Source organism: Pleurodeles waltl, chromosome 9, assembly GCF_031143425.1.
Source record: "Pleurodeles waltl isolate 20211129_DDA chromosome 9, aPleWal1.hap1.20221129, whole genome shotgun sequence".
Classification (NCBI taxonomy): domain Eukaryota; kingdom Metazoa; phylum Chordata; class Amphibia; order Caudata; family Salamandridae; genus Pleurodeles; species Pleurodeles waltl.
In genome coordinates this window covers 404,574,275-404,596,218 of record NC_090448.1, presented here as the reverse complement: position 1 = coordinate 404,596,218, position 21,944 = coordinate 404,574,275, and the positions used below count along the sequence as shown (strand labels likewise).

The following is a 21,944-nucleotide window of genomic DNA, read 5'->3' as shown; positions in this document are numbered from 1 at the left end:
AACTTTTAAATCGGAAAGGAAGCTGAAATTCATTTTTTTCCACTGGGTGTAAGGCTGCTCAGATACATCCAACTGTTGCCATTTTTCAGGAAGTCACGAATATGCAAAATAGTGGCTCATGTTCTGAATCCACCTTTAAAAGTAATTTAATGTAACAGAAACATAAACAGTTCCATTGTAAAAGAACAGATCACAAATGTCAGAGGGCTAATCTACAGAATGAACAACACAGAGGATATAATCAATCCTTGAGGGACTCCTTCCTGATTGAGGGTAAATAAGGTGGAAAGCATACTTAGTCAGCGCGATCTGTCAAAAAGTCACTCAACCAGGCAAGAGCTAGACCCTAGATTACTGTATACTCAAGTCAAATCAGTAGAATTGTGTCACTGTTGGTGTTTAGTGTCTAGAACGAGATAATAACTCCAGGGAGTTCGTCCAAGGCTCCAACTAACTCCATTTCTGAACTCTGAACAGCCTTTCCTTTTGCACTTCCTATACCTCAGCAAAATTGTCACATATTTCACATTCCTTTTTTTTTCTCAAACTGCAAAGCGAGAGGACTTTACGTGAGCAGGGTCCTGTTGGGACGTAGCACTGGCAGGTTTAACAAGCACTGGCAAAGCCAAAAGGTTGCGCCTATTTGAGAGCTATTGGCTTTGCCAATGTATTTCTGTCATGTTGCACAGCAGTGTGGCTGTTGTTTAGCATGGCTAAAGGTTAGTGACATGGTGTACAGTAGGGTTGCGCAAGTGCAGTGGCATAGAGTGGAGTGGACTACCACAGAGTAGCGTAGAGTGGAATACTGTAAAGTAGAGTGGAGTGGTGATGTCTACAGCCAGGTAGTGCCCTAGGGTAGGATGGCATAGAGTGGAGTGGCACATTGTAGAGTGGAGTAAAGTGGAGTGGCATAGAGTAGAGTGGCATTGAGTGGCACAGAGTAGATTGACAGACTGGAGAAGTGTAGAGTGGAGTGGGGTGGTGCAGGCTTGACTGGAGTGGCATATGACAAAGTGGCTTAGAGAAGAGTGGCATAGAATTGTGTGAGCAGAGAGGAGTTGAGTGGCATAGAGTAGAGTACAATACAGCAGCGTGGTTTTTAGCAGAGTGCCGCATAGTAGAGTACTATATAGTGGAACAGTATAAAGTGGAGTGACGCAGAATAGAGTGGAATGGTGTAGGGTGGAGTGGCGTAGAGTGGTGTAGAGTAGTGTGGCACAGAGTAGCGTGGCATATAGTAGCGTGGCACAGGGTACTGTGGTGTAAAGTAGAGTGGCATAGAGTGGAATGACATTTAGTGGCTTGGAGTGGTGAAGAGTAGAGTGGAGTGGCATAGACTGGTGAAGAGTGGAGCACAGTGATGTAGAGTGGGGTAAAATACGCTGGCCAAGAGTGGGGTGAAATGGGGTACAGTGGTGTAGAGCAGAATGCAATAGGGTAGAGTACAGTGGAGTGGCGAAGAGTAAAGTGGTATAGAGTGGTGTAGAGTGGTACAGAGTGACAAAGTAGAGAGGTGTACAGTACAGTAGCTTAAACTGGAGTGCTGTAGAGTGGCACAGGGTAGGGTAGCATAGAAAAGAGCAAAACAGTGGTGTAGAATGGAGTGGCATAGAGTGGTGTGACGTAGAGGGGTATGAGATGAGAGACAGAGTGGTGTAGACTTAAGTGGAGTGGCGTAGAGTAGGGAGGAGTGTTTTTTAGTGGAATGGAGTGCAGCAGAGTGGCCCACAGTAGCACAGAGTGGGGTGGACTGGCATAGAGTGTCATGGTTTAGAGTGGCACTAAGCAGGGTGGCAAAAGAGTGGAGTGGCATAGAGTAGAATGGAGGGATGAAGAGCAGCGTAGAGTGATGTGGAGTGGAGTGGAATGGAGTGGTTTAGACTGGAGCAACGTAGAGTGCAGAGGAATAGAGTGGTATGTATAGTAGGATGGCTTAGAGTAGAGTGGTGTAGAGTAACGTGGAGTGGTGTAAAATGGCATAGAGTAACAGAGAGTAGAGGTGAGTGCTGTACAGGGAAGTGTCGTAGAGTGGCATACAGTGGCGCAGAGTGTAATGGTGTAGAGTTTTGTACGGCAGAGTGATATGGGGCAGAATGGGGTAGAGTACAGTGGGGTGGCATAGAGTGGAGTGGAAAGGTGTAGAGTAGCGTGGCATACAGCAGAATGGCCTACAGTGGCACAGAATGGAGTGGCGTAGAGTAGAGTTAGTTACGTACAGAAGAGTGGAATGCTGTAGAGTTCCAAAGAACAGAGTGGAGTAGCGTAGAGTAGGGTTGCGTGCCATAGAGTAGAGTGGGGTAGAGTGAACTAGCACGGAGTGGAGTTGAGAGTTTTATAGGAGACTGGAAAGGAGTGGCATAATGTGGAGTGCCGTAGAGCACAGAGGTGAAAAGTAGAGTGGCTTAGAGTGGTGAATAGTAGAATATGGTAGAATGGCTTAAAGTAGAGTGGCATAGAGTGGAGTAGCATAGAGTGTAGTAGCATACAGTAGAGTGGCATAGAGTGGAGTGGCATAGATTGGAGTGGTATGGAGTTGTGTAGAGTTGCATGGCCTGGAGTAGCGTAGAGAGGACTGTGGTACAGCAGAGTGATGAAGAGTACTGTGGCAGAGAGTGATGTAGCAGAGTGGCATAAAGTACAGTGGCGTAGAGTGGAGTGGCGCAGATTGGCATATGATAGAGTGGCACAGAGCGGAGTGGCATGAAGTAGAATGGTGTAGAGTGGCGAGGTGTGACAGAGTAGAGTGGCAGAGAGTGGGGTGGTGTGGCGCAGTGGTGGAGGGTAGAGTGGCACAGCCTAGAGTGACATAGAGAAGAGTGGTGTACAGTAGAGTTGCATAGTGAAGAGTAGTGTAGAGTAGAGTGGCATGTAGTGGCATAAAATTAGAGTGGAGTGGCATGAAGTGGCATAGAAAGGCGCAGAGCTGAGTGGCATGGAGTGGCCTAGAATGGAGTGGTGCAGATTGCGTATAGTGGCTTTGTATGGAATGGCGCTGAGTAACAGAGTGGAGTGGTGTACAGAAGCGGAGAGTAAAGTAGAGTGGCGTAGAGTAGAGATGGGTGGAGTGGCATAGAGCAGACTGGCATAAAGTAGAGTGGTGTAGATTGGAGTGGCATTTAGTAGAGTAGAGTGGCAAAGAGTGGATGGGGAACAGTGGAGTGGCAAAGAGTGGAGTAGAGTTGTATTGTGTGAAGCGACCACCTGGCGCAGAGTGGAGTGGCATAGAGGTATAAATGACTTACTTTCGGTAACACCTTATCTGGTAGAGATTCTATTTAGCTGCAGATTCCTTACCTTAGAATAATCCACAAGAGTCAAACTGGATCTGGAAGTTTTTTTGAACAGTATACCTGCGTGCCAGTAGGTGGCATTGTTTGGGTCCCTTCAGCGTTGACGGCCACACCTGGTACATATATAGGCACTGCACTAGCATCAGCTCATTTCACAACTTTCCACGCTAGAATTGTGGAGCAATGATGAAGACCACTGGTGTGAAAAAATAAGGCTCTGAGAAGGGTTTCCATACTGCAATTGGCTCATGGAGCGAAGAGAATGGGAGAGTCGGTAAGGAATATGCAGCTAGAGTCTCTACCAGATAAGGTGTTACCAAAGATAAGTAACTTGTTCATCTGACAGAGACTTCTAACCACAGATTCCTTAGCTTAGAATAGATACCCACGCATTGCCTTTCTGGAGGTGGGTCTGCAATGCCAATTTCAAATCAAAAAGTCCTGTAGGACAGAACAGACAGTAATGTTTGGCAAATGTGAGCAAAGATGCCAACATTGCTGCCTGGTAGATGTCCAGGACAGGGACTCTGCAAGCTAACGCAGTGGTCATGCCTCTGGTAGAATGAGCACATAAACCCTCAGAGTGTTGCTTCTTGGCCAATGCGTAGAGGATCTTGACACAGAGTACTATCCACTTCGAGATGGTCAGTTTCTGCACGGCCTTTCCTTTTTTAGCTTCTATGTAACCCAAGAAGAGTTGATCGTCCACCCAGAACTCTTTTTTATGGTTAAGGTAGAATGACAATGCTGTTTTTGGGCCCAGGCAATGGAGTCTCTCCGACTCTTTAAAGGGGTGAGGCAGAGCAAAGAAGGTAGGCATGGAGATGTTCTGGCCTACATGGAAGGGAGTTGTAGTGAAATATGTGTTTTTGACCACTGACTTTGTGTTTCACCACTTTGCACCTGAATTAGTTGCTCAGTGTTCACCAGTTACAGACTACATTTAGTATTCAGTTTAGCTGCCTATTGACTTTATCGTAGCATTAGACACTGCCATGTTAAAGCAGTCTGTATTTTTCCACATTGTAAACTGTGATGGTTTTCGTGCTCTTTCTCACCAAAGAGCTAGGACATATTACTGGGGGAAGTTAGGCAGTCAGCACGATAAGAATGTACCAGACTGATGTTTATAGAACTGGCCAGCTCCAACCTGTTTCTTTCAATTCTGACCTACATTAGCCAGCATTTTTGAATATTTCTTTTTTATGGGATAGGTTTTTCCAGAAAGCCCTTCTCCGGTTCTTTAAGATATAAAAAGATGGCCCTGCTCACCAGCGGTGAATTCCGAAATCTCGGTCAGGATTAAACATCAAATGCCTGACACCTGTCCCGTGAGGGTGGCGATCTCTTTCTCGCAGTTGAATGGGGTCATCTTCTTGCTGGCATGAGAAAGATGAAGAGCTTGGCAGGCCCTACAGTGATGAATTTTTATTTCATTATTTGCTCTGCATGATATAATCATAACTACATATATTTGCTATGTACATTGCAGTTGAGTATCATTTTGGTACATTTTCCTTTACATTCTGTGACTATTTTTAAACATTTGCTTTTAACATGCTAACCCTACTTTTTAGGAACCTCGTGGTGAAAAAATAATAAATGTCTTCTTTGAACTGAGAAGTGCTTTCCAGAGGTTTTTGTCAGCTCGGTCATTAGTGAAAGCAAAACAGGAGTCACAACCTTTGGAAGGAAGGAGGCATGTGTTCAGAGGACCAGCATTGTCTGGGTAAAAAGTGGTGTAAGGTTGATGTGGAACCCAGACTCTGCCAAAGATCAGGATCCTCGGATCTCCACCTATCACAGATGGGTGCCACATGCCAGAAGTTGTGCATCTGTGACCATGTCTGAGAGATTCTTCTGATGCTGTGCCCACAGGGATCTAAGGTCCCACTGTACAGCCTGCACATGCCAACTGGCATGAGTAACCAGCATGAGGTCATGAGGCTCAACCACCTCGCGTCAGTCTCACCGAAATCCAGGATAGAGGCTGAAACATTGGTATCATAACTTGAATGCCCTGGACTTGCCGTTCGGGAAGATATGCCCGAAACTGCACTGTGTTCAGAATGGTTCAGATGAATGGAAGCGTCTGAGAGGGAGTCAGGGGTGACTTTGACATGTTGATAGTGAACCCCAGCAATTGTGGAAGGTTCCCCATAGTTTGGAGGATGGAGAGGACTGCCTGGAGCAAGTCATCCTTCATCAACCATTCGTCGAGATAGGGGAAGACTGGAACCCCCGACTTCCGCAGATGAGCTACAACCACCACCATCACTTTCCTGCACACCGAGAGATGGTGATAAGGCCTAAGGGGAGCATGGCAAACTGGAAGTGCTCTTGGCCCACCGTGAACCGCTGACAACATCATCTGTGGGCAGTCAGGATGGGGATGTGAAAATATGCATCCTGCAAGCCCAAAGTTAGCATCTAGTCTCCGGGGCCAGGGCAGACAGAACTTGGACGAGCGTGAGGATCTTGAATCTCTACTTTTTCTGGAAGAGGTTGAGAAGATGCAGGTCTAGTATAGGACAAAGGCCTCTGTACTTCTTGAGCACCGGAATGTAGCAACCACGACTGACTTGTGATGCCAGCACCCTCTCTATGGCCCCCTTGGCCAAGACAGCCAGCACTTCCTGATGGAGCAAGTAGAGGTGGTCCTCCGCCAGCCGATCATAAGTGGGTGGCAGTGGTATAGGAGTAGTCACAAAGGGGAGGGAGTTGCCCCTTTGGACGATTTGCAAAACCCAATGGTCGGATGTCACTGCCCACCAGTGGTGCAGATGATGGCATATCCTGCCCACACTGGATGCCCATGATGGTCAGAGGGCAAATTAAGGAGTTTGAAGGCTGAGGCTGCAGGGGGTGGTGGACTGACCTGACCTCAGGCTACCTTTCCCACATGGTCTATGGGACCCATGTACTTGGCCACGAAAAGGCTAGGAAGCCTGCTGGCCTTGGGGGCTGGCAGGGTATGGACACGGTTGGAGATCCTTTACACCCCAACGAAAGGGACCGAATGCGGTCTGAGGTTGGCAAGGGCCCATAGATAAGCCCAAGGCCCTGGCTGTAGATGTACTGGCCTTAAAGTACTCCAGTTCAGAGTCCACCTTCTCTCCAGAAAGACAAGAGCCATCAAAGAGCATGTCCATATGCTAGGCTTACCATTCCCCGGAAAACTAGTTGTTCTCGGCAAGGCATGGCATTGCAGTGCCACCAATGAAGAAATCAATGTACCCAGCGAGTTGGTTGTGTTGAGTACACATCGTACGGTGAACTTTGCTGCATCTCTCCCGTCTGTAATAGCTTGGGAGAGTACGGCTTGAACCTCCTCCAAGACCATAGGCAGCACTTGTGCAACCGAATCTTAGATCACTTATTTGGGAACTGAGGACACTGGCCAAAGCGGACTGCAGCAATGTGGGGCACTGGTGAGAGCAGACTCTAGGTGATGGCCTAGTATCACAGGTCTGCTACCAACCATCAGAACTATGAAGTGAGGGTGCCTTTCTCTCCTGCTTCCTTTTGTAAAGAAAGACCTTTGTTGTTGTCTGCCTGGACAATTAACATCATATGCCTGACTACTTTACGCAAGGACTTAAAGGTCAAGCAGATCACTTGAGGTTCATTAAGTTTATGTGAAGGGATATTCAGATCAGTGCAGTAACCACTGATAGGAGTTATATCAGCAGCGGACCTCAATTCGAATTCTGTTGAATCAGTCCCTAATCTGTGGGCACTGTAAACGGAAAGGGCTCCCGAATAGAAATAGAAAGTTGAAATAATGTGTCTACTATCCAAAAGTTAGGAGGATATATTGGTGTATCAGGATAGACTTTGACTGAGTCAAGCAACAGACCCCAATGCAATGACAGGTGAAGCTTATCTAAGAACAGCACTGTGCCCTTCTTAATGGCCAAAATGCTCCCTATGGAAGGAAAGGCCTTTAAGAATCTATATTCTAGAATGGCCCATTTGATCTGGATACTTCTTGAAAGAACAACAGAGGATTACAGGTAGCTCAGAGTGAAGCCCACATTGAAAATACTGAATAGCTACCTAAGGACCACAGTCAGATTGAAAACTGTCCGCTCCCTTGAAGTTCCCTTGCAAAGCAATCACCCAGCTATGGTAATCAGTGGACAACCTGCAGCGGCAGCAAGACATCTACATAAAAAGGTCCTATGTGATGACTCTACATTCTGCATTAGGTTTGAAAGACACCATCTTCTCTTCGGACTGCTGGTTTTTTCATGTGAAGTAGATACCTCCTGCAGAGATACGTCATGCAGGATTGGCACATGAAGATAAATGTCTTTTGAGTCCATTGAACACCACCAGTTGTTCTTATGGACGTCTGTCAGTATCTGGACCAGATTCAGCATTTTTTAATTCTGAAGGTAGGAGGAGCTAAATTACACTCTACAGCCCTAGAATGCCATGCAACGCAACTCCGAATCTTCACCATACAGGAAAACTAACATGAAACAACAACTTTGTTCTCCCTAACAAGGAAATACATAATATTGCTCTATGGCAGAAGAAACATCTATAGGTGTCTTACAGACAAAAGCATTTTCAACACTTCTCTCACCATAAGTGAATTATTCGCATTTCTCTTGGAAATAACCAACCTGCCTCTTTATCAGCAGACAAACACTGAACTCTTCTTTAAAGGAAGAAGACATTCAACGTTTCTTTTACTTTTTTATTTCTTTCACTAACTAAGAACATCACCATTCCTCTTACTCAGAGGTTCTTAGCAACATTGTTCCTGCTGTCAAAAAAATACGAAAAATTCTCTTACTGAAGTAAAAGCAACATTTCTTTTGCTAACAGGCAAGCGAGTATGCAGTCTTCTAATTTGGGGGAAAACATCAACTTCCTCTTACAGACATTAAAACGCAAACATTTCTCTGTCACATGACTAATTGTTAGCAGCATCCATCTCCCATAAAGCACTGTTAATGTTAGGTCTTTCTTTACAAAAGGAAGCATGTGATTTAAAAGCACTGTCTTTACACCTGAAACCACTTACCTGTGATCAAGGGTTTTTACCCGAAACGCGTCAGGATTTTCTGAGAGCTGTTATTTTATTCTGAATAAAAGCATTTGGAAATTACAGGAACTGGGCCCATACATATATATATATATATATATTTATATTTGAGAGAGTGTGTGTGGGTAATAATGTACACAGTAGTTCTCATATATATGTATATATACACATTACATTTAATTTGCATTTTATACCAGTATGCAATTATCAAAACATCTGTAATTAATAGAAAATGACCATACAAATATTTCACAAACCCCTCTTTTAAAAGGAAAAGGAAAGGGCATATAAGACATTGTTAGCCAATAGGCTGCCATTCAAATAATAACAGAGAAAACTGGCACCGTGCTTTTAAAAACCTTACACTAAGTACCCCATGTATCCCTTCATGCCTCACAAATGACAGTTAGGTCAGGTCATTTTTATGGTGATAAGGAATCCTGAGCGAAGGAATGTATGAGAGCTGCATTTATATCCATCTGCGGAGGTTGGAGGGTTGCTTATGACTTTGATGAGGATTACCCTGGAGGAGAACTAGGATTACAGGTAAGCAACTTTTCCTTCTCTTCCAGGCGATCTTCATCAATGTCAAAAGTACTTAATAGAATAGCAAGCCCATCCCAGAACAATGCAGATGTGAAACAAGAGCAGCCGTCGCAGCTACCCAAAAAGATTCCTCAAAGGAGCCTGCCCTACTGGAGTATCTGCTTTAGCATCAGAATCAAGACAATAATGCCAAGTTAAAGAATATACAGATCTCCGTGTGGCAGCTTTACATACTTTGGAAATAGGTACATTCTTTAGTACAGCAGCCGTTGCCTCTTTTCACCTTGTAGAGTGGGCCTTAGGTAAGGGGTTGTTAGCTAGCTGATAGGAAAGGGTTATACAGGAGACTATCCACCTAGAAATCGTTTGTTTGTAGGACGCCAAATCTGTTCTCATTGGTCCATAGTTAACAAAGAGATGGTCTTTCTTATACATTTGGTTTTATCTAAGTAGAACTTTAGTATTCTTATAATGTTTAAAGAATGCAAGGCCTTTTTGGCTGGAGTGGAACTGTTAAGGAAGTAAGTTGGAAGTGAGATATTCTGGTTAATGTGGAAGTCTGAGACCACCTTCCGGAGAAAACTAGGATGAGTTCTCATTACTACCCTATTCACCACTGGCGTTTTTAAGAAAAATGTATGTGAAGGAGACTTTCTGTTAGTTGTAATGGCTGCAAGATATACCTTTATGGAGGAAAACTGCAGGCCAGATTTAGCTAAATGGAGAAGATAAGGTAAAATGACTTTTTCCCAAAATTGGAAAATCGGATGGAGATCATTTCGGGTACACTGTAAATAGAACCTTTTCCATTTGAAAACATATGATTAACTAGTGGAAGGTCTTTTGGCCTCTTATAAAATATGCATACATTCCTGCGAAAGGTCTAAGTATCCATATTGGAGGAATTCATGAGACATGCTGTCAAGTTCAGGGAGGGAAGGTTGGAATGCAGTATCTGTCCTCCAAATTTGTATAGGAGATCCTGCATGCACAACAACCTCTTGTGTGGTCTCTCTGACAGATTAAGAAGGTCCTTGAGCCACTGGGGAGGCCATTCTGGGGCTATTACGATCATTCTGGTCCTGGATGTGTACAGTGTGACAATCACTGCAGGAATTAGAGGAATACGTGGAAACGCATAGAGACATTTCCTTGATCAACTTAACAAACTGGCATTCCCCTTCGAACCTGGTTGGGTGAACCTGGATGTGTAATCGATGCATTTTTTATTGTTTGTGTCTGCAAACAGGTCTAATTATGGATGTCCCCATTCTTGGAAATGTTCTTGCATGACGTCATTGTTTAGAACCCAGGTTTGATTTTCTTGAAAGTTTTGGCTGAAAGTCTGCTTGACTGTTCTGGGCACCTGGCATGTGAATGGCTGTTATCGTTAAGTTCCTGGCTATTAACCAATTCCAAATTGCTTCAGCCTCCAGAGGCAGGGGGTGAAATGGATTCCTTCCTGTTGGTTCAGGTAGTGCATGGTGGCCATGTTTTATGTCTCAACAAGGAGAGAGATTGCTGTTATAGATGGGAAGAAGGACCTCAGACCTATACGCACTACTCTCAATTACAGCATATTGATGTGATAAGTCTTTTCCTTGTCTGACCAAGCACCCTGAGTCTGTAGGAGACCCATGTGAGCACTGTATCCCTGGCGAGAGGCATCTGTGATCAGTGTCTGTGTTGGATGGTCCTGAGGAAAAGGAACCCCTACCTGCAAGTTTTTTCATTGAGATCACTATAGTACAGATTGAATTGTATCTTATGTTAGAGTCAGCTCATCTAACCAGCGGTTTGAAAGCAGATTCCACTGATCTTCCAGGCATTGCAGCAGAGGTCTTGTATGCAAATTTGCATGAGAATCTATGAAGATGCAAGATGCCATGGATCCCAGTAGAGAAGCAATTTGTCTCGTAGACGGATGGTAAGTCTGTATGAGAATGCAACAATTCTGAGTGATTGATGATAGTCTCTCCTCTGAAGGATACACTTTTGCATATTGTGTGTCCAGCATCATACACAGCTAGTAAATGTTTTGTACTGTGTATATTGTAGACTTTTTGAAGTTGATTTGAAGGCCCAGATTGTTAAGTGTCTCAACATAAATTTGATAATGGTCTTTTGTCTGTGAATGGCAAGGAACTCCTTATCAGCCAATTGTTCAGGTAAGGATGGACAGATATTTTCTGTTTCCCTTATAATGCTGCTGCCAGGGGAATGCACTTTGAGAATGTTCTTGGAGCCGATTTCAGGCTGAATGATAGTACTTTGTACTGATATGTCGAGATCCCATTTTGAAGCGGGGAAACTTCTGATGTTTTGAGGAGACTGGGATGTGGAAGTTTGCATCTTGAAGATCTATCGAACACTTCCAGTCCCCTTCATGAAACTGTGGATAGATCTGGTGAAGAGCTAGAATTCTGAACTTCTTTTGTATGTTTTTGTTCGGTACTCTCATATCTAAGAGAGTCTGAACTCTCGCTTCGGACCTTTCTTTATCAGGTAATATAGGGAATAAATTACCAATCCTCTTTGGTGGCATGGAACAACCTCTATAGTCTCTTTCTGTAAGAGAATACTGATTTCCTTCTGTAAGAGCACTTACTGATACCGTGATATATTTACTGGATGAACAGAAGGAGAAGGGAACTCAAAACAAAGAAAACAGCAATTCTGAACAATATTCAAGACCGATTTGTCTTTTGTAATTCAAGATCAATCTTTCAGGTACTTGGCGATACTTGCCCCCCACTGGAGCGGGTAAAGGAGAAGAGGGAAGTGAGGACTCATTGTCTGGCAGATTTGTTTGAGGATGCAGGTTGTTGTAATCCTCTTTTTCTGGATGTTTTTTTAGGGTAATTGTGAGACATTGCCTGCTGCTAGTGATGTTCAGTCCAATAGAGGGCTTGAACCCTCTGCTGGAAAAAATGCCTGTTGTATGGCCTGTACCTTCTGCAGAACTCTTTCTTTTTCCCCATGCCAACAGCTTTGAGTGTGTCCACCTCAGTTTTCACCCTGGACATCTCTTCATCTGCATGGCTACCAAAGAGGGTGTTGCCTGAAAATGGTAAATTCAGGATTCTCTGCTGTGCCCCTGGTTTGAGACCTGTTAGATATAACCAGGAAGATCTCCTCGCACAGATGCCATGCGATTACCCATGTACAGCTAAATCTGAAGCATCCACTGCTGCGCTTATGATCTGGTTAGAGACCAGACCTCCTTCATTGAGGTTCTTCTGAAAATCCAGTCTTCTGCTTTAGGTAGTTTTTCTGTGTACCTGCTGAGGGAGTCCTACATATCTCCATATTAAGACGGATGCACTAGCCACCTTCATATAAGATGCAGATGTCCCAAACATTTTTCTTTCTGATGGAGTCTATCTACCTGCTGTCTTTGTCTGGAGGGACTGAAGATGTAAAGGCTCTAGAGCAGAGGTCTTCAAACTGGGGGGCGGGCCTCAAGTGATCCCAAGGGGGGGCGCCAGGCACTGGCCAAAAGAAACATTTTACAGATAACAGGGCTTTGTTTTAAGCAGAAGCATGATTTGCGTACCACAGCCACAATCAGTCCTGAGAAATAACGGATACTGGTTAGGAGCTTTATACTTTTTTAATAATTTGAAATTAAACTGGCTTTAGGGGTTCTGGTGTCAGAAATAACTGCATTGCAGGCTCCAAGAGTCCCAGGACCAGTGGCAAGAATTGTCTTGATACGCTCTATAATATAGAGTATCAAATATAACAGATGACAACATTGTAGCTGTCAGAATGTCTTTGCTTAGCTTATTTCCACCTCTGATAAAGACATCCTTAAATGTTAACGGGACATCTACTGGGAACACTCTTGCTAGAGGTGTGTTCTTCAAAGTTGAAGAGTAGTCTTGCACTGAGGAGCGAGAAGTGGAACACTAGGAGGGTGTTCTTCTTGATCTATGTCTGGAAGTGATCTCATGAGATCCCCTAGACTGTGAAGTGGACCTGGTTCGAGAAGCTGCCTTAGATGGAGGACTGTGACGAAGAGAACTCCTTGATCTGCAAGGAGACCTATGTGCGGTAGACAGGCGAGGACTCCTTACCGGAGGTACTGATGGCTTCCTTTGCAAAAACCTAGAAGAAGGTGTCCCTTTAGGTGATGGTGTATGCGGCATAACTCTTGATGGAGAGTACATCCGCGAATAGCCTGAGTCCGAGGAATGAGGCACATCTTTTCTGTAAGCTTTCTAGCCAACACGGTGAAATATTCAAAGGTGATTGAAACAAAGGCCTGGTTTCAGAGCGAGGCGTTAATTCTGCAGAATCAACTGGCAAAACGTGTACCTCTGTCAATGTCGAACGTGTCTTTTCTCGTGCGGTTGATGGAATGAGTATCAACAGTTTTTCTTTCTACTTCGACTGGACTTTCTGTAACTGTGTTGATGTCAACCCTTTTGACTTCGACATCAATGGATGTCTGAATCTTTTATGGAGATTGTGACGATAATACATGCCTCAACATCAACAAATGTTTCCTTGCCGCCGCTAAAGACCTCGACCGCAATGTAGGCCTTGGCATAGAATGGCGCCTTTTGGCCGTCGATGGAGTTTTTGACAGCAATGGGTGCCTTGATGTTGTGTGCCAGATATGCTCCAACATCAGTGCCAAACCCATTTCCAACATTGACTTCAACAGTGAACAAACATGAATTTTCTCTGCTCTTGACGCCATACCTCTCGACATTGACCGGGATCGTCGTTTTGGGTGTCTCTCATAAGATCTTCCTCTGTGGAGTGTTCCAAGATGAGAGGAGGGCTCTTTGGAGGTAGACTGATGCTTTCCAAGGCCTCTTGACGATCCCTCTGTTCCTCTCTCTTGGAGTCCATGAAGCCTTATCTTCTCTTTGTCCTTCTCTGTCCTTCAGAGTGCATCTGGACAGTTTCCGTCAATGAGAACAGGATTCAGGATGATGGGACTCTGGAAGACTCACAATACAGATTGAGTGTCAGTCTGAGCCTTCTTCCCACAGGAGGGACACTTCACAAAAAGATAAGGCATAATTGACAGATAACATATATATTTTCTGTCAGAAAAACTGTTGTCTGTACTCTAGGTACTAAAATCTTTCAAGAGATGTTGGTTTGAAAAAGGGTTGAAGAGATTTTTCTGACAAAAAAAGTTAAAAAAAGACATAGTTCGGTGCTCCAGGATCCTAACTGTAGGTGCCAGAAAAATTAACTGACCTGTCACCTGTGAGGCATGATAGGATATATGGGGTACTGTCGGGTTCTTCAAGGCACAGTGCCAGTTTTCTCTCTTAATCTTTGAATGGCAGCCTATTGGCTAACAATGTCTCATATTCTCTTTCCTTTTAAATAGAGGTTTGTGAAACATGGTCATTTTCTGTTAAGAACAGAAGTTTTGGTAATTAAAAAAAAGTCATCATCCATCACCACCGACGCGTTTCAACCTGCTGGTCTTGATCACAGTTTTTTTTACTGCAATAAAGAAGAGAGAAAATTCTTCCTCCTGGAGTGCAGTGGGGCACGTGGGTGGGACTATTCAGTGCATATGACTATTGATGGGGATCTCCTGGAAGAGAACCAGGGATCATGCCCCAAGATTTACATGGGACACACCTTTTGTTTCTGTTTGTGCAAAGCCATCTCTAGCGCCTCCATCTGTAACTGTTTCTGCTGCTTCTCCTTGGACAGCTTCTCGAACTGCCTCTCTTGCTCCGAGATCTTCTGCAGGGCCCTGCTGGGGAGTCCCACTTTCCATTCTTCTGCTGTCCAACTCATGATAGGGTGCTTGCTGTTCCGGGAGCTCCTGTCTCATTACCTGTCGGAGGAGAATACCAGTTATGGAAGAGAAACTTTCAGAGGAGTTCAGGTGTCACAGAGAGGGCATCAATGATGAATATCAATATACTCCTAAATAATTGAAGACATAGCCCTCATTAGGAGAAGCCCAGTAAAAGATGTGGCACTTATCTTACCTGATAACATCTGACTCCCCCAAGTCAGAATTTATCGGGTACTATAAATATCAGTCAATTCCCCCTTATGGGGAAAAAAAATGTGGATTTTAGTGTTTTTTGCACCAAAATACATGTTTTGGTAAATGCTGGGCATTTTGACCTTAAGATATTTATCACAAAACCCATAATTACCATATATGCAGTAAGAAAAGTTAACACACATATCACAATTAACCAGGCCACTCTTAACAATTTTTTTTATTTCTTCTTAAACACTCAACTTTGAAGTCCCTCTCTGATCAACTGATACAACCAATCGGCAAGTTAACTATGTATGGCTTCACTATTACCATATATGAGCCATAGTTACACACTATTAAACTGTAATGAAGGGTGCAGTTTGTTGCTCATGTACCCCTGTGAGGGACCATGTGAGCATAGTCTCCAGCAAAATAAAATAGAGCTCCAATATCAGTTGAAACAAATATCTCACTTGTGAGCTAGTTTCTGGAACAGGGGCTCAGCAAAAACATAATTAAATTTGTGGTCCTTTAAAAAAAGCTCAGTAATAAAGGGGCTCCAATTATGATGTGTAAAAATGCAAAGAGCAGTTGTGGATCTACACTCTTAATTACACCACATACTGGACTGGCAAGCAGGCTGAGAATAAGTGGTCAGAGATAAACATGTAAGAAGTTTACATATAAACAAGAAGACTGCAGAACAGAGCTAGGAGAAGACAAAGCTGAAACAACAGCCATCAACCTGTCCCTGCCACTACACACACAACAAACATCGTCAGAATGGTGAGATATCACAGGCAGGGCATCAAGCTAAAGATACCAACAGTAAAGAGTCTTTGAAACCAAATGTCATTTTGTTGTTCCTAGTGTCCTTTTCCATGAAGTACAGGCCACCCTGTTATTCTTTCTCTCAAAGAACACACTACCACTGTAAATGCACTCATAGCAATAAAGTGAGTGAGGGTTTACTTCAAGCTTCCCACAGCTCAGGTCATAAGGTGTCAAAAATATGAGTGACCTCTGATCAGAACTTATAAAGCGGTTGAATGACCCAGCCTTTGTCAAGAGCCCAAAAAAACACAACAAAGCTTTCAAAGTTTTGTACCCCTTACAATTGAAAATTGTAGATCAGTGTCTATGTTTTATTATAAAATTAGTTTACATTCAGTTTTTAGATTTGGCAAAAAACGTGTTTCCTGTTTGACGTATATGAATCCCAGTGTGACAATGGTTATTTGCGCATCTACTTCTGCTTACCGCAGAAGAAAATGTAAACCATGGACACAAACTATATCCCACTGTGGTACGTGAAACATTGCCAGATTTCAACCCAGCACACATCATGAGCAGCTCGTGCCAGTGTTATGATCATCAGAATTGTCCCAGGACCGAACTATATTCTACGTAAGAATGGGAGGTGACGATTATACTCTCTTTTATTTGACAACTCTATAGCCAAGTTCAAAACACTATTTAAAATGCAGGCAAGACAGTAAACTACGTATCCTACGAGTCCTGCAAAAAAACACAATACCAAATGACATCTAAATTCAACGTGCAATCAGGGGCGTTAATGTTGAGATGGTCACCCTACTTGATGAGATTATATACTGTTTCACCAATTTTGGGAAACCTTTAAAACTAATAAGAATAGGTTCCTGTGCTAAGACCCTTCTCACTAGTTGATGTCAGTCAATCAGATGAGCTGAGGTTAGCTCCCACATTTCATCCCAGGAACATGTTCTGCAGTCCAGAAAGGCAAAGGCAACGCAAATAAAAACAGGTTTCCGTATTCAGGCACAGAATCTGTGCCATCTTTTCAAGTTCACCTGTGGGGTAGATTTTTGTGATTTGGCAAGTAGATCTCTCTTTTAGGTATTCATTTTACCTTATAGGGAAAGAGTGGAGTATTTTGCCAGTGCCACACTGGACAGCATTGCACTATGAGAGATCTTCACTGTTGCCTCTGACAAGGCACACTCACTAGCACAGGAGTCAGTGAGCCACCAAAATCTGCCTCAGTGACTGATGAAAAATAGGAATTTGATCTGTATATCTCTGTCTTAGGGGAAATAGCCCCCTTAGGTTGAGTTGTCAACTAACCAAACGTAAGTTTCATTATGGACTGGTTGGAATTCTGAACACAGGCACAGAAGTTAGAACCAGAAGAAAGCAAGAGCCTCAAAGGTTGAAGGATTGTTCACTAGAAGCATGTGTTGCATGAATGTGGAAAAACAAACAAAAACATTTCTTTCTCTAAATGACGAGAAAAGCAATCAAATTCATTTAGACTTGTTGAAATTAAAATGGAAAATTACAATATTATGTTACATATATATATTTTTTTTTAAACTAGAATATATCTGTAAGGGTTTGGGTGTACTATATGATATGGCCCTGGGGCCTTACCATGAAGTATGCTCACAAATACCGTCTTGGTTTCAGTTAGGCTAGTTTATTTACCCTCAAACTCAACCCTGGGTAGCTGTGGCTGCAAGCATTAAGAGTTAGCAAAGAAACTACGTGTAAAGCATTTAACAGCACCAAACCACAACATAAAGCAATGACACACAAAAGAAAGAAGTCACCAAAATAGATTATAGTTTTTGATGAATTTTTTAGGGACCTTGATGGACAAAATCCACCAGAGGGTTACAGAGATACAGATCTTAGAAGATATTATCACTTTTAAATGCAACTACAAACGAGCATGGGGCAACAAAAAACTTTAGAAAAGTTTGAAACAGTTAGTTAAGCCACTCCAGCCCGGGCTGGGTGACCAATTCAGGAAGGACAGAGGTCTAGGAGGCCAGAGTGGACACTTTGGATAGTTACCTGGCCACCAGAGCCTTTTTAAAGCAAGATCCAAACTTTATGGGACAACCGCCGTAGACATCAATGGAGTGGTCCTGACGCTGATGGATGCAGGCAAAGGATGCTCAAAGGATGCACCGGCTGTAGTGCAGTTGATGGAGGTGTCTTTGTGGGTGTTACTCGGTCCATGGGTGAAGTGGGGCGAACCTGGCCACAGAGATCAGGCTCTCTTGAAGTCCTATATGTTGCAGTAGCAGGCCAGCTGATATGGGGCTACTGGTCAGCCTGCACCTCGGTTGGGGCAAAATCCTTAGTTGGGGGCTAGTGTCTCTTGGGAGCGATCCTGACTTGGACAGCACTCCCAGGTCAGCCCTACTCAGTGCAACTTTTGGCAAACTTGGTTTTGTCCTACTGGGTGCCCAGCAACTGGTGGTGACAAAACCTCTGTGGTGGCTCCCAACTTGTCAGTTTGAACTACATCAGCTCTTGTGTCCCTGGAGTCTGGTACCAGGAGATCAGCTGACTGATCACTGAAATCACTGCTGTAGGTTGGGCATGTAAATACATTTTCCCTGAGCCAACAGCTGCAGGTACAGTTCAAACTCTGTTTGCCCAAAGTGCAGCAGGTGCAGTCCTTCTAGCAGTGCAGCGTGACTTTGAATTGGGTCCAAGGGCAGCTGGGTATTCCTTCTTTGTCCTCTCTCCGATTCTAGAGTGATCTGAGGGTAAGACTGCCAGAGGTGTCATATTTATTCCTGGAAAGTGCCCTGAGGAAACCACAGTCACTACCAATGGGCTACTGAATTCCATCCTACCTAGTGACGAAGTTCCTGTGATGTGTGGCATCTGGCTATCCCACAGTGCCATATTCTTGCCCTTTTCAAGATGGCATTGTAGTGCCTTAGAACCGTACGTGTTAGGACCGCGTACCTACGGGCGGATGTATGAAGGAAATTACGTAACCAATTTGGGAGGTGTCAGTGTGTGGTCCTAACATTTTTGGAATTTTGTGAGTTCAGATATATGTTGTACGCTGATGAGTAAAGATGTTAACTTAGAGTTGCATGTGTGGTGTGTTTTTGGGCATGCTACTGGTCTGAGGGGGATGGGACAGGTACAACCGTTCCTCGGTTATGAGGAACTTGGTAGCCCACTCTAGAGTTGTGGCTACCAGAGGGCTCCATGTCCTCGGAAAAAACAGTTTGGGGGTGAGTTTTCTCTCCTTGACCCTGTCTACACTTTGCAGGATCAAAAGGCATCCTGCTCAGTGGTGTTGGCGCTACTTCCCTCACTAAGGCGGCTTCACATTTGGAGCTTGTCTTTTTGGCAAAAGCCCTGAGTGGCCATCCAAAGAGAGGAGGTGACACCTCACTCTGCGGCAACTGCCTTTGTTCTTGTGCTGGGGAATCATTCACACATCTCCCCAGGTGGTCAGAAAGCTACGAAAGCTACCAGGTCCTCTGTAAGGCCGCTGGGCTAGCCGGAGTACAGACTGGCAACTTTCTAAAAGTTGCTTAACTTTAATTGTGGTATTAAAGTTGATCTAAGGTTGGTTATAATGCTAGGATTAATTTGAAACCTTACTTGACCCAGTTAGGTAGTCCCATTCAGGAGCAGCCGGGTTGGGATGCCAACTGGTAAGCGGTGTTAGCCATTGGTGCTACTAATTTTATCCACAGCAAAACGACAATTTGGAATGGTTTGCTGTTAAAACATAATAAAAATATATTTCTTACTTAACAAAATACAGCTCCCTGCCTTAGGGCTCTATTGGCCTTCCTTAGGGGAGACGTATATATTGTTAAGGGATAGGGTGGCTTTGGACTGAATGGCAAAGTCAAACTGCCAGTGTTTCTGCCCTTCTAGTCTACAGTAACAAGCCAGGAGCCATTTTGTACCTTGGAACACTCAGGGAGGCAGAATCAGTGCTGCAGCCCTGGGGGGGACACTCTGCCTTACATGCCCTGGGTACTCTGGGTACCATCAAAACAGTTAGTGGAGCACACATATAAATAAGCCCTAACTATCCAGAGTAAAGAATTCAATGATCATTATAAATCAATAAGAGAACAATAAAATGTGATTTAGAGATATAGTTACTAAAAATATAAACAGATATGTGGCAAATTATTATAAATGACTCTATTTATTCAACACAAATATATCCATTACAGAATACAATTCCTAACAATCCTAATTCCAATACATTAAAAAGATGTCAAAATGTGATGTATAATCCAGCCTGATTTTAGACAATTCAAGAAAAGTCCATCCGTAGACAATCTCACAAATGTTGACAGGATTCAGCCATATACTATGGGCTTATAAATTAGTCAGTGTCTGCCAACTGGGGTAGCTAATTCGGCATGCACTATGTATGGGGTTAGAACACTGGCAGTGAGGTCTGGTTAGCAGGCCTCGGTGCACTCTCAGTCAAAGTACCAGCAGCATCATTCCAAAAACGTGGAGGTGAACATGTAAAAAAGAGGCATTTCCTTACAATAAGCCATTTAACAGTACTGAAAACACATCTTTTCAAAATATTTTTTTAGAGTGAGACTACAACGCTAAGTGCTTTCAATTGTTTTTTTGTTTTTTTCAATAAGCAGTGGCAACAAAAGAAACTCCTTCAGATGTATTTGTTTGTGCACAAATGGCAAACCATTTCTACTTGTTTCTTAATTGTCTTTTTATGGTTTAAATAAATGATATGGAGAAAGACTTTTGAATGCGAAGCATGAAGCAGTGGGAAGCCCATGCAGCCAATGCTACAAACTGAAATGGTGGTTTTGCCATGATACATCACAAGGTAACAGATCTTCCTCCATGAAGGCCAAGGACATGATAGAGCACTGATGAAACCTGAGGAAGATCACAATTGTGGCAAGACACATGGGTGCAACCCAAAACAAAGCTTAATGGAAAGAAGATGAAATGGAAAAAAGAATATCCAAGAATGTAAGAACAACTGCACAATGTTTTTTTTTTATTCTCAACTGTTACTAAGTACCATTAGTACTTGACCACTGAAGTCTTTTATACCCTTCACAAGCCTACCTTTCTGTTTCATTTTGATTAAACTGACCACCTCACACACTATCCTTTGTACCACATATACAGAGAGAAGAGCGTGGACAGACATTAATAGCTGCATTCACGAATAACAAAATCAGCTATGTGTATTTGTTTTTATGTTTAATCAAGAGTAACATTCCCACCAGCATTTGAACAGTATTATGTTAACTCCAACAAACTGAGGCAGTGGGCTTTGAGGGGGAAAAAAGTATTTCTTTTTTTGTATGTCCACTTTATTTTGTTCACATTTTTTATATAAGTGCATCAGTCGTCAGTGTCTGCTATAAACATGAACACAGCGTATGCAGAGAAGAAGCACAATCAACACGTATTTCGAACCCAGTGACAAGTATAGACTGGTGTTTTACCTACTTTTACAGAATATAATTTGTGATCTGTATATTTTAGAAATCGGCGATTAAGGTAGAAAGACACTATACTACCACAAACTAGCAAATGTGGTATCCTGTCAGAGCACAAGAAAGAAGACGAGATGATGCACTCGAGCCCTGCATCCTCTATATCAAACAAACTAGCTTCTTGGTAACGTTTCCTATTTATTCTACGATCATGTTGCTAAGAGTGTTGTAATAAAGAGATGACTAAACAATATGATCCTCTGGATATTTAACCACATTTTTACTTATTGGTCCTTACCCACTCGAAAAATCCCTATTAATGTCGGGAAATTGTGGGAAGACACAGAAGAAAGTAAAAAGATAACTCAGTGCAAGACATGTGAAAGGGAAAATGCAGGCATATTGAAATGGTGACGTAATAAGAGGAAAGGCTAGCACACTCTAATCACAACAGTGCACACAGTAAATGCAACTGGAAAAGTGCCTTGGAGTCATAGTGCATAAGGTGGAATACCGGAAGTAAAACAATAATGCGGGTTAACGAAATTGCTAAGTGCGTCCAGGGACAAGTGCTCAAGAACACACATGATATCTAGCACAGTAGGGTGCCTGAGGACTCAAGTGCTCTTATACAGAGTCAGCTGCCATCTTCATACAGGACCTACAAGAGGCAACATTGAGAAAGTCAAAGGACTCTCTCGCTGACAGTTTCAAAGTCTAAAAACACAATGAAAAATGCGGCAAATGAGAGGAGTCCCTTGGCACTCTTTATTTTTGGTGGGATTATTGGGGGAAACTACGTTAAAAATGATTTAAACATT

At 43.3% G+C, this 21,944-nt stretch overlaps 1 protein-coding gene across 4 annotated transcripts in view; it reads right to left on the bottom strand.

The window, feature by feature from the left end:
- Positions 1-21,944, bottom strand: part of LOC138259404 (golgin subfamily A member 4-like) — a 407,876-nt gene that overhangs the window by 329,230 nt on the left and 56,702 nt on the right. For all 4 annotated transcript variants that reach the window (XM_069207148.1, XM_069207147.1, XM_069207150.1 and 1 more), the window contains one exon: positions 14,512-14,713. In XM_069207148.1, the coding sequence (XP_069063249.1) occupies positions 14,512-14,673 (162 nt within the window). In that variant the 5' untranslated portion in view covers positions 14,674-14,713. The remainder of the gene's footprint in view (positions 1-14,511; positions 14,714-21,944) is intronic.